This window comes from Hippocampus comes, unplaced genomic scaffold (genome assembly GCF_001891065.2).
Source record: "Hippocampus comes isolate QL1 unplaced genomic scaffold, H_comes_QL1_v1.1 scaffold367, whole genome shotgun sequence".
Classification (NCBI taxonomy): domain Eukaryota; kingdom Metazoa; phylum Chordata; class Actinopteri; order Syngnathiformes; family Syngnathidae; genus Hippocampus; species Hippocampus comes.
The window spans coordinates 1,305,101-1,317,420 of record NW_017805741.1 but is presented as its reverse complement, the minus strand read 5'-3'; the positions used below and the strand labels follow the sequence as shown (position 1 = coordinate 1,317,420).

Genomic DNA, 12,320 nt, shown 5'->3' with positions numbered 1-12,320 from the left:
CACAGATTTAGGGTTTATTATTGTAACCATAACAAGAAGGTGGATCTCTCTTTATTTTTGACCCTCAATTCAATTGTAATTGTTTTTTTTTTAAATCACAGGCAATAGTTATAAGAGTGCACTTTTCATATTTAAATTATGATACAGACATTTTTTGAACACCTTTTTCTACTGACCCTTGATGGATGTAGGATAGTTTACAATCTTGGCCACAGTTGGGTCAATGACAGTGAATGTGGCGTGTAGAAGAGAAAGATGAATCGGATGGCGGCGAGCAACCATAAAGCGAGTGCAGAGAGTGAAGCGAACGACGGTTTCTCGCACAACATGTGAGGGGGCGGACAAACGGGTCAGAGTGACCTGGGAATGAAATGAAAAGATGGAGTAAATTGGCACGTGTGGGGTGGCGGGGGAATGGGCAAAATGCCTGTTCTGGTTTGGTGGTTGGGTTGCGTATCTGTCAAGTTACTCTGCCATCAAGCACCACTCTCCCACGTATACCAGCGCCAAGCCTGATGAATTCAACCTCAGATAAACTGAGCTCACGCTGTATTGCCATTGACTGTTCACGTGATGGAAAAAGTTAATCTGCGGACAACCAATCGTGAAAATAAGTGAAAGATGAACAAATGGCTGCGTGCTTGAATAAATAGGTAAAAAAAAAAAAAAAAGCAGAAATGAGCACTGTCCTGCACATTTGTTGCATATTGTGCCGCATGGAAGACTGGTGATGCGCATCAGCTAGTCTATTCGAGAACTGGAGTAACACTACGACATGACTGTGTGCGGGGTAGGATGAGAGGATCTGCTTACTTCCCCTTTCCAAAGTCCAGCTCAACCGGGAATCTGACACAGAGAGCCGCGAAACCATGAACGTGTGCGTTTTGTGTGTCCGTCTTGTCGGAATACTCTGGCGAGAGTTTGACAAGTAAAGGAGGCTGCGGTCTGAAGCGTCGCAGGCCAGGAATGTCATTCTCTTTCAATGTGGGACAAACAGCTGGGATGAGGTTCATGGACATATTCACATGTCGGGTTTTTTCCTCTCTTTCTTTCTCTCTTTTCATCGAGTAATGTTGCTATTTCTGTCGAAATCAAACAATAATTTCCCTCAGAGTAACGGGAGTCCAAAGACATGAGTTCATCTTGTCTCTGAAGAGAAATGAAAAAATGAAAAAAATGTTGCACTGAGGAGGCAGCTTCCTCTCCCCAGCACTGCCACGTATGCTGTCCTTGCTGCTACCGCCGCACGTCCTCAAAGGAAAATAAATACGGACCAAATAAAAAAATAATTTCTCACATTCACTGACATAGCTTACTTTGTTGGTTTTCTTTGAGTCGGAGTAGGACGCTGCCTTCCTGAGAAGATCAGGGCCCCTTTTTTTTTTTTTTTTCTCAGCTCGCTCCCACTCAGTGAGGAGGATGCTTCAGGTTTAATCTGCCTCCGACGTACACGATGTCGTGAGCCGACGAGTTGTCCGCACATCACCCGAGAGTGACGTGAAAGACGCAGCGGTTCATTTTCCATCCAAGCTCGAGAGCCGTCGCAGCACGCCTAATTCTTTTTGGTATCAGATCTTGTCGTACAATGCTTACGGAGGACGAGCTATCAGGTTTCGTCGGCATCCTTGAGCAGGCTGATTTGCTAACCGGCATGCACATTAGCACTTCAAAATTCCTACTCTTGATTTTGAGAAACTGCAGCCACGGCGGGAGACCAAACTACTCATTCATGTGTTATGTTGTCACCAAAGGGCCATTCCGTCGCTCTCGTTTAAGGGTTGCAGTCCGGGTCGGCCGAAGGATCCAGACAATAGTTAAAAAGCAAGATGGGGGTAGGCTCAATTCTTGCTATGATCAAAGTATCTCCGACTTAGTCGAGGGAGGAGCTTGTGTTTTGCGGGGACGCTCAAAGATGAAGTCAAAGAATGCGGAAGCCGCTGCGGCATCCCGTGGCACGGAGTCTCGTTTGAACCTACGGTTGCGATTGTGTTCCGTTGGTGGACAGAATTCGGGTTCTCTCCTTCGCCGAGCCTCTGCGCTGCAGAACTCCCCCGCTGCCTCCGAGGCCGCCGCCATCTGCTCGCTCGCCCCACTCGCACCTGTCGCCCCCACCCTCTGAGCGCCTGGAATTTTGCCGGGTGGGCGTCCGGTGGGGTCGGCCGTTCTTCTCATCTGGGAAAGGATCTGGAGACGAGAACGGGAAAGTCACTGACTGGAGTTAGCGGGAGAGAGAGAATTGATTTTTGAGTTGATTGTTGAAGGACATTGTCAGTCCAAACCAAGTCATCTTCTTGCAATGTTTGTGTTGATACTAAATAGCCAAATGGTTGGAAAACAAAAACAAAAAACAAGCGTGAGGGACATTTGATCAAAATCACAGCAGGTTTTTTTTTCGACAGACACTCCACTCTAGTGCATTTTCTCTATTGTTGCTAAGTTGCCACCTACTTTTATAGAAGGGAAGAATGATGGACAGAATAAAGCTTTTAAAAAATGTGTGTGTGTGTGTGTATACGGTGTGTAACCTCAAAAAGTCAGACAGCGGTACCGTTGTAAACCCAGGGTCCCCGGTCATTTTTTTCCTCGACTTGTCTGCCCCCCCGCCCCGCCATTGAGAACTCCAAGTTTGCACGAGACATGGATCTCACCAGATAGGGCTTGCACCAGGGGTTGATCATGGGAGCTGAGAAGCTGGGCTTGAATCGTTTCCACCACTCGTCTGAACCTGCGACTCGGACCTAAGGGCGCGCGACGGAAACAGCGGCGGTTATCGTCGCTCCGTCACCACTGTCCTCAAAGAACGGCCGTTGCGATTCAGTGCCGAGGCGTTCGCCACGCCAATCCATGGATGCAGCCAACCAACTTGCCTGACATGAGGGTGAAGGTCACGCTGTAGATTCCCGTCTCCCTCCTGCCGTCCCTCTCGGCCCTCTCCCTGTCCCGCTCCTTCTCGCCCTCGGAGAAGGCAATATCCACCTGAAACTTGACGGGCTTCTGGAAGACGGAAGGGCCGCCGGAGGACTTGTATTCGGCCCTGAAGCTTGTCTGCGAGATGACGCTGTGACTGAGCGACGGGATCTGTGCGGGGGGGAGACAGAGAAGAAGCAGAGAGACCGACAGACTTACGAGGCGGGAGAGGTACGGGGGATCCGACGTGAGTGCGGGGGAGACAAAAGGTGAGGGTGAGGGTGTGGAGAGGAGAGAAAGAGTGAGCCACGGGCCAAAGCAAAGGCATTCATCCAATGTGTCGCCGGCGAGCACAACTGAACCGAAAGAAAGAGGACAGAAATGAAGTACGCACCTCAAGAGAGTCTGAGTTTGAACATGCGCCCCGAAAACAAGCCCGCCACCTTTGAGAGGCGGGGCAGACAGCGCACGCGGCATACTTACAGACAGGAAGGCGTGGACGATGTCGGCTTTGACGGAGCTCAGAGGTTTGTCTCTGATCACCACAAAGATCTGCTCCTCTTTCTCCAGGCCGATGAAGTTCCCAAACCACGACTTCTTGGCCAGCCTGCCACGGCGCAAGGCCAGACACTCAGGAGGCGAGCCTTGGGATTTCGCCACGCGTGTTCTTGTTCATGCGCAAATGAGGACTTACTCAGGGCTGGATTCTGGTGTTAAACTGGACATGTCCTCCGACGTGGGCACTAAAAGAGACCACTACTTGGTAAGTCTGGCGGGACTCTTCGCTGGCAGAATGCGACTTTTCTCAGGTCGGCCACATTCCATCAATCAACTCGATTTGAGACGCATGAATCTCAACATCACCGGCCACTCGCTCACCTTGCAGTTTGCGCCGATGGAACCGAGGTGAGCCCAGTAGGTTGTTCTTGAAAGAATTGAGGCGAGTCCTCCAGTGGGCGGAGCTGCTGGCCGCCATGCCGCTTCCCCCTCCGGGGCTGGAGGGCGGGGTGAGCGACAGGGAGCCCACCCCGCCCCCTCCCTCGGCCCGCGAGGAGGAGGAGGACGAGGAGGAGGAGGGTGGGGTGGAGGAGGGGTGCTGAGGGTGGTGGACAGGGGTGCCCAAGGGCGTGGGCAACGGAGAGCCCTGGGGAGTGACCTGCGGCACAGAGCGGGCAGAGTTTGGGTACAGGCTCTTGGTCACGGACTTTAGGACAGAGGACGACGGGAAGAAGAAACGGGGAACGGGCGAGAGCAGGGGCGAGGGAGAGGGCGAGCGGGAGGATGGGTTGTGCAGAGGCAGGGATTTGACGGGCTGGAGGTGAAGCCGTTCGGCGGGTCCCTTGGTGGGCAGGGTCTGGGTCTTTGGATGGGGGGGAGCTTTGGGCCTGTCGTGAGCCCGCCCTGGGCGAGGTGTCGTGGCGCATCCCTGTTTGGGCTCCTTTGTTTGGGGGGACGCGGCGGCGGCGGAGGTGACGTCTGATTGGCTGAAAGTGAAAATGGGACTTTGATAGGACTGGGGAGCGGGGGGGGGGGGCGTATGGAAAAACAAGAGAAGGGATGGAACACGGAGAAAGAAGGATGGAAATGAATATCATGCTTCATGACAAGAGACTGCATCTTGTGAGGTAAGTGAACGTGTGCAGCCGAGATGTGCCCCAACGGCCCCAACTTCCAGCGAGAGGCTTCATGAACGTTGTGACGAGACGCAAGCGCAATGATTCCAATTCTTTACTTCATATTCATGTACACGTTTATGATTGTGCGCATGGGTGGCTCATGCAGGATGTGGACGAGAAGTGGCATGAGAATACACAATAGAAAAGTGAAAATGGCACACAAACCTGCCGCGTGAGGTGGACTCTGAGGAGCTTGATTTGTGGTAATGTTCCAAAAAAAAAAAATGATTAGAGGAGACGGACAAAAGGATGCTTGTGGGAGTTATGGCTGGTGGTTTGGGACTGAGATTTTAGAGAACATCTTGGAATTTAGGATCGAGCCTACTGCAAAACACACACCAATTTAGTGTTCTTTTTGTCCCTAAAACAAATGAACAGTTGACTTTAATCGGAATAATAACAATTATGAGTACATGATCCCGGTGCGGGTCATCAATGGAATCTGCAGTCACGGTGAGCGATATTGCGTTCAGCCATTGCCAGTAACTACAGCAGCAACTTACCCTGGGACTACTGAGAGGGCTGGAGGAGAGACCGGTGGAAGCTCCGCTCACCGAGCGAGACCTGACAAAGGAACAAAAATTGCACGCGCTAACATTATCGTCACAGTCCACGGACAATCCCAAGCGAGTCCGCTTGAGTAGACGCACCTCTGGCTGTGTGCGGCATCCAGAGCCCGGCGAGGAGGCGTGGGAGAGCCCTGTTCCGTCACGCTCAGCACCTCCAGGCTCTTCCTCTCGGGACGGCAGCGACCGTGACGCGTCAGCATGGGTGAGTCCACGCGCTTCCGGGGAGGATCTGCACACCGGCGGTGGAAAATGTGGGGAGTTGAGCTACCGACCGTCTCCGATGTCGAGGTTTAAAAAAACGAAAGCTTCAACTGCAGTCTTCCTTGAGTGAAGAGCTAACACTGCCACCTAAGGACTGACCGGCATCATTGCGCTGAGGCAAGTCCTCGTCCTCGTAGCTGGGGTACCGCTCTTTCCTGTCCAACAGCAGGTAATAAATCATCTTTTCCTGGTTTTCCCTGAGCAAGGAGCACAGCGGATGCAGGGTTAAGGTAGGGAAAGGCAACAAAGAAAGGAGTACATTAGAAAGCCCAAAATCAAAGCCCAACCGTGAAGTGTGAATTATCATTATGATTTATTTATTTATTTAGTTAGTTTTTATCACGTGGCCCGGGAGCACTCAGAAGACACCAATGGCACCAACAGTTGTGCCATCACACTCTAACGTGTAACCTGAAATTCTTCAATCCTATCAAACACGAGTGCAACTTAAAGCATCCTAAAACATGACATAAGGTCTGATGGGACGTGAAGAAACATATTTGTCCTTTTTGGGGTGTGGGAATAAAAAACAAAAAATAATAATTTTAAATTTAAAAAAAGGCTTACTCTTCACATTGCAAATCTCGCGTGAGCTTGACGCGGTCTCTGAAACAGCCTAGTGAGTGCATGCTGTCCAACACATCCGGGTCCAGCTCAGTCAGGGATAAGATTCGCCTCACGCACACTCTTCTAGGAGGGGGCTGCTCAGGACAAGGCTCGTTGCGCCCACCCCTGCAAACGCACGCACACAAGGTATAGATAATAAATGTGACGAAATAAGATGTGGCGTCGTACTCCACAGACCAGTATACTCACAAATACCAGGCATGTTTCTGAATGGTCTCCAGCTGTAGGAGAGACAAGAAGTAAGGTCGGTTTACGGTCTTGGACAAGTGAAAACTGAGTTTTGTCGCTTATTCACGCGTGGAGTGCAGCGCTGATGGGCACCAGTGACAATACAGAGCCAATGTAGAAAACATGGATGTCGGCAAGAGAGCAATCGTGTACCGTGAGACGCTTTTCGGGGTTGACCTCAATCATGCCCTTCAGCAGGGACTGGCAGTCCGGGGGGATGAAGTGCGGCATGTGAAACACGCCACTCTTCACTTTTTCCAGGAGCTGGCGTAAATTGTCATGGTCGAACGGCAGGGCGCCCTGGCAAAGAAAGAGACGTATTAAAAAAAAAAAAAAGGTCAATAAGAAGGACAAAGAGTCATCATCCTCGTGTTTCTGAATGGTCTCCAGCTGTAGGAGAGACAAGAAGTAAGGTCGGTTTACGGTCTTGGACAAGTGAAAACTGAGTTTTGTCGCTTATTCACGCGTGGAGTGCAGCGCTGATGGGCACCAGTGACAATACAGAGCCAATGTAGAAAACATGGATGTCGGCAAGAGAGCAATCGTGTACCGTGAGACGCTTTTCGGGGTTGACCTCAATCATGCCCTTCAGCAGGGACTGGCAGTCCGGGGGGATGAAGTGCGGCATGTGAAACACGCCACTCTTCACTTTTTCCAGGAGCTGGCGTAAATTGTCATGGTCGAACGGCAGGGCGCCCTGGCAAAGAAAGAGACGTATTAAAAAAAAAAAAGGTCAATAAGAAGGACAAAGAGTCATCATCCTCGTCGGACGGATGTATTTACCACGAGCAGAGCAAAAAGAATGACCCCACAGCTCCACACGTCTGCTCTCCTTCCATCATACTTCTCCCCCTACCAAAAACAGAAGAATCCCAAAGGTCCCAGAAAATCAACACCGACTGTGAAAACAAACGTCACCTGGCTCATCGAACATCAACGTCAATGTCTGAGTGGTGACTTACCCGTATGACCTCAGGGCACGCATAATGCGGTGATCTGAAATAAGATAATTGTATGACATGCATTCGTATGACTGGCAGTTTTGAGGACTCTGCACTGAAACAATGTAACCTGTAATCACCTAATCTTTCAAAAGAAAAAAAATAACCATCTGATGTGTGTTTATGGGCAAATTGAAGAGGCAGGCACTCACCCGCAGCTGGTCTCTAACAGGCTGTCACCCACCTGGAGTGATGCCATACCAAAGTCAGCGATACGGATGTTGTTCTTCTCATCCAGCAGCAGGTTCTCCGGCTTCAAGTCCCTGTGGCTGCATCAATGCAGAAGGGATGTTCGTTGAGCGCATCCACAGGACGCCATCAGAGGGAATACGGCGTCAGTGGTCAACTGTACAAATGACTCGAACCCAAGAGTGCAAGAATGAGCACTTGGATGTCAGAACCAACCAGATGGAGTGACTGTGGCAGAAATCCAATGCGGAAATGATCTGCCTGAAGAACTTCCTGGCTTCTTTGGGAGTCAAACGGCCTTTCTTTACCAGGTAGTCGAAGAGCTCTCCTCCTGACACGTGCTCCAATACCAGGTATCTATCGATGGACAGAGATCTGACCTCACCAACTCCAATACACGAGGGGACCTTTGTCAACTAATGAGAGCCAACACAAGAGCACCACGCAAACGCTGCCTTGAAATGAAGTCAAATAGTCACGTCGCCAAGGTATCAGGAACGATTCACATTCTTGAATAAATCCTTGGGAGCATTATTAACTTGAACCTAGCGTCAAGGCAGAGCTTTTAAATCTCCTTGTGTCAGAGCTCATTCGGTTTGGCGGGTGTTCGGGTGCATCGAGCATACGTTGTACGTCCGTCTCACGGCACTCGTGCCAATGGCATCGGAACTCACAGGTACTTGTTGTTCTCGTATACATCGTGCAGCTTCAACACATGCGGATGCTCGATGAGTTTCAGGATGGCGATCTCCCTCTCGACCTGTTCAGAGTGAAACGAAAGAATGGCCATGAGTTGAAAATGAAGCGTATGACTGTGCAGCACCGTATACTGTTGATGTACCCGACTCATGGAGGCAAATCAAGTCATCAAAATATCAGAACCGGTTGTCAATAGTATACGCTGCACTGTGGTTTGTGCATCACTTTGGTTTTGTTATTCCGTGGAACCGCCAATGTCAAATACCCCCAAATTTTTGCCAGCCAATCGCTGGTCGCGTGTTGCCGAGCAACCTCTCCCGCTAACATTCACTCCCAAGGACAGTTTAGAATCTTCGTTGAACCGCACATGCACGTTTTAAGAAAGCGTTAACGGTGGACCGTGTACAAACTGCGCGCCGGAAAGTCTGAACTGGGATGTATATCACGGCAGTGCTCAGAAGTATGAGGCACTGTGCTGTCAGTTGGGCTGCCTTGTGCCCCATTATTTCCAATGGCGAAGAGAGTTTTGAAATGGACGAGAAAGACAGCATACCTTCATTAACACCGACTCAGACAGCTTCTCCCTATTGACGATTTTGATGGCAACCTTCTGACCGGTGATGCAGTGGACCCCAAGCTTGACCAGTCCTAAAAGAGGGGGCCAAGAGGAACAATTTTGTTCAGTTATTTTTACATCAAATTGCGACGTGAAGCTTCCGTTATCCTCTACTCACCCGTCTGTCCCTTTCCCAGTGTTTTTTCCAGCCGAAAGGGTCCGACATACTGAGCGGACTGACTCAAAGACAGTTCCTTACTCATACTGCTGTTACTTGAGGAACACTGGACTAAAAGTGCGGCGATTATTGCAATTACTGTACTATTCTACAGCTTATGCGGGTGTTATTGTGGCATACACAGCACTCACACTTGAAGACACACAACACACGGGGAGGGTAGTCAGTCAAAGCCTCCATTTAAACCTGACTAATTAGTGATTCCTTTTTGTTATTTTTGGGGAGAATTTACGAAACAGGTCATTCGTGCTGAAGAAAAGCAATAAACATGGCAAACTAATCAATTCAAGCGTATTTGCATAACATCTTGTCACATATTTGACGAGAGCGACATGACGGCTATTCAAAGACGAGTCTGAGGGAAAAGAAATACAGAGAAAGGTGCGGAGTGAATCTAAATGTTATTTCTCTCGCTGTCGGGCCTCAGGGGTGCAGCGACATGCTAAACGTAGCCTCGCCGCCGCTCTCCCACACAGCAGCGAGGCTAGCTTGTAGCTTTAGCTTCGGCGCCTTGACCCAGCGGCGGGTCCTGTCAAAATAAGCCGCGCCGCCTCGACTCGTCGGCCACCGAGAAACGCTTGGTACACTGCTCCGACGGGCGCCTCATTCTCTCGACAGGTGGATGGATGCTGCGCGTAGCCGGCGTCGGTCGAAGTCCTTCCCCCGCCTGTCCTGTCCTGTCCTCCCTTCGGCCAGCGCTCGGCTCTACATCCCTGCGAGGAGGCAGCCGATATCACAGCAGCATCTTCTCCGAAGCAGGTGCAAAAAAAAAAAAAAAAAAAGCGACACAGTCTATCCCCTGTTTAGCGCTACCTCCCCAGGGGTGCCTCCTTAGCTGTCGGTGATAGTTGGCGCAGGGTTAATAGGCCCCGTTGTATTACACTGCCTTCGCTTTTCTTGCCGTAAACCGATCTTTTTTCTTCTCCCTCTCTTGTTTCGCATCAGTCGCATCAGCATCCGGGTCCTTCTCCATCCTCGAGTCCAGCTCCGCCGCCCCGCCCTCCTCCCGTTCCTCTTCCTCCTCCTCCGGCATCCAGGCCAGAAACAGCCCCGACAAGCCGGTGGGAGATGACGATGCCGAGGGGGGGCACATCTGCTGAAGAGTGACAATGCAAAAATAATAAATTATTATTATTATTAGTACATACATCCAGTGCATACAGTGAACATAAAAGGGGGGAAATTCACACAAGCAATTTTCAGTGTCTTCAAAAGGGAAAATATTACTCTTTCAATGTAAAAACGCCAAGTTACACTGCTTTTTGCGTGTTTTGACACTCAACCAAGTCTGATCCGGACAGACTCAGTGAACAAAAAACAATAATAGAGGCTGGAGTTTAATTCAATTATTTGAGTTTATTATAAAAAATAGGCCCACACAAAGACTCCATTGCCAACATTCACAAAACACAGCCGGCATTGACAAGTTAATTGTGCAGACATGTCTCCTCTTCTCCGGTTTTTGAGATGATTCAGTCCATGCACTTCCGGCTGGAAACTGTTAGGGGAAAAAAAATGAAGAAAAAAAAACCAATAAACATCAAATGAAACAATTAAAATAACAACAATGAGAACTATTCACCTGTATGATGAAGATTGAGACTGACAATTTATTTGTGGGGAAAACATTATAGTTAGCTGCTTTGTGACAAAAAAAGGTTAATGCACTTTACTTTGGAGTCCAGCCCACCTATTTTTTTAAACTGTCATATTAAAGATACTGTACTATACCCACATGTCACGATCCTTCAGACAGGGTCTTTGCACAGGCATGAAAGGCGTCTACAAGGTCTTTGCACTCCGCTGCGTCCTTCTCTATGACACTGAAACACGAATCCAGACGACATATCAATCACATTTTAAATCATTTATGCGATGTGTTGCATGTCTCACTCTATAATAACGTACACCAAAAGCACCACAAACACTGCATAGGATCATCTCTAAAGTGAGGCGAAATCCGCACCAAGGATTATTCCAACCGTCCCACTGTACTTTGATGTGTGTTAAGTGATTACACGTGAGTTAACGGTACACCACTAATCACCTCAGCACGTGCAACAAATGTCTCTGGCCCCATATGTTCACGTACCGTAACACGAACCGGCAGCCTCGAATGCGCGGGCCAGGTCATACGCGTCAAAGGCTATTTTAAACCTTTTAATACCTCTCAAGACATTTTTGTTACATAACAGTCCGGTGTAAACAAGTGAGTGTGTGAATGGAAGGGACACTTAGGCTTCAGTCTTAATTTACCACTGGGAAAAACAAAAACAAAACAAAAGACAAAAAACAACTATCCACTCTCTGCGAGATGAGGTATACAGTGTATGTGTTAGCAGATGTTTGAAAATTCCCCCATTTAATTTCCCTCGCAGGATGAATCTTTGAGTGTATTTATTTGGCTACTCTTGAATATAACAACAACGTACTTTGGTTTGCGACGACGACCAAGGATGTGATGGAACTCTGAACATACTTACTCCCAACTCACAAAAGACTCATCAAATGTGGCAACAACGATGCATTTGTATGAACATTTCCAGCAGTAGTTATCAAAACTCACCACTTGCCAACGTTCGCTTTTATAAGCTGACACGGTGCCGGCGCAGCTTCGTCAGAGCTCGGCATGTTGACAGGACAGCTGCGCTGCGTCGAGAGCGTGCTCCTGCAGGAGGTTGCGGTCAAGTGCACATCTGCTATGCAAAGACACGAAGAAGGGAGCCGCCGCATGGACTGGGCGGGGAGAGGGAAGGCAGACCCTTCTGAAGCGTGACGGTGTCATGTACTGGCAGCTTAGTGATGGGGAAAATACAGTGCATCTAAAAAGTCTCAACCCCAGTGTTCAAATGCCAGGTTTTTGTGTGAGGAAAAAAATAAGACAGATCCAGCATCTCTATGAGAACAACTGAACTTTATCTGCGGTTCACCTGAGGCACTTGAAATGGCGGCAGGTGTGCGCCGACTCCCATTTAACAGGAGTTTAAATGTGATTGGTCGGTTCTGAACACAGCCACGTTTTCCAGTTAAAAAAGGGTGGGGAGACTTGTGCAAGCACATTACCTCAGTTTTTTACTTTTGCGGACCCTCTCAAAAAGATGTCTGCCATTTTTAGTTGTTTGCTTTTTTCAGTTGAGTTGTACAGGTTATAGCTTTGGAAAAAGTTTCAAATTATTTCCATTTATATTACTCTTTTTTTTAAATACAAAAACCTGACATTTGAACAGGGTGTGTAGACTTTATATTATAGCCACTGTAGTTCGACAAGGGTTGTTAAATACTTTAATTCTCCTTTCTTTTGGGAGTCTTCCTAATGAATATGCAGAGAACAGATCTTTTGAGGCAAATAGCACCCCCCGCAACCCTTGG

General features: G+C 48.9%; 1 protein-coding gene across 5 annotated transcripts; it reads right to left on the bottom strand.

The window, feature by feature from the left end:
- On the bottom strand, positions 1-12,294 carry brsk1a (BR serine/threonine kinase 1a). 5 transcript variants are annotated; one of them, XM_019883470.1, is made up of 22 exons: positions 11,518-12,294; positions 10,687-10,774; positions 8,892-10,449; positions 8,711-8,805; positions 8,133-8,218; positions 7,675-7,815; positions 7,422-7,538; positions 7,231-7,264; positions 7,052-7,120; positions 6,819-6,965; positions 6,230-6,261; positions 5,981-6,145; positions 5,513-5,610; positions 5,234-5,381; positions 5,087-5,147; positions 4,749-4,775; positions 3,787-4,063; positions 3,602-3,650; positions 3,391-3,514; positions 2,868-3,078; positions 2,649-2,738; positions 1-2,184 (listed from the first exon to the last, which is right to left on the bottom strand). In XM_019883470.1, the coding sequence occupies exons 3-22, from the start codon at positions 8,974-8,976 to the stop codon at positions 1,973-1,975; spliced, it is 2,268 nt and encodes a 755-aa protein (XP_019739029.1). In that variant the 5' UTR covers positions 8,977-10,449; positions 10,687-10,774; positions 11,518-12,294; the 3' UTR covers positions 1-1,972. The 5 variants fall into 5 exon arrangements, with proteins under 5 accessions (XP_019739029.1, XP_019739027.1, XP_019739026.1 ...); XM_019883468.1 differs by lacking the exon at positions 4,749-4,775 and having other exon boundaries at positions 3,787-4,420; positions 8,892-9,664; positions 9,765-10,449; XM_019883467.1 differs by lacking the exon at positions 4,749-4,775 and having other exon boundaries at positions 3,787-4,420.
- Positions 12,295-12,320: the final 26 nt, after the last annotated feature.

Excerpts from the sequence above, each read along its gene's own strand:
- brsk1a (XM_019883467.1), bottom strand. The coding sequence starts at position 8,976 with ATGAGTAAGGAACTGTCTTTGAGTCAGTCCGCTCAGTATGTCGGACCC. Across the intron at positions 7,265-7,421 it reads CTGTTAGAGACCAGCTGCGG|ATCACCGCATTATGCGTGCC; the intron begins GTGAGTGCCTGC and ends ATCTTATTTCAG. Across the intron at positions 5,382-5,512 it reads GCCTCAGCGCAATGATGCCG|ATCCTCCCCGGAAGCGCGTG; the intron begins GTCAGTCCTTAG and ends GCCGGTGTGCAG.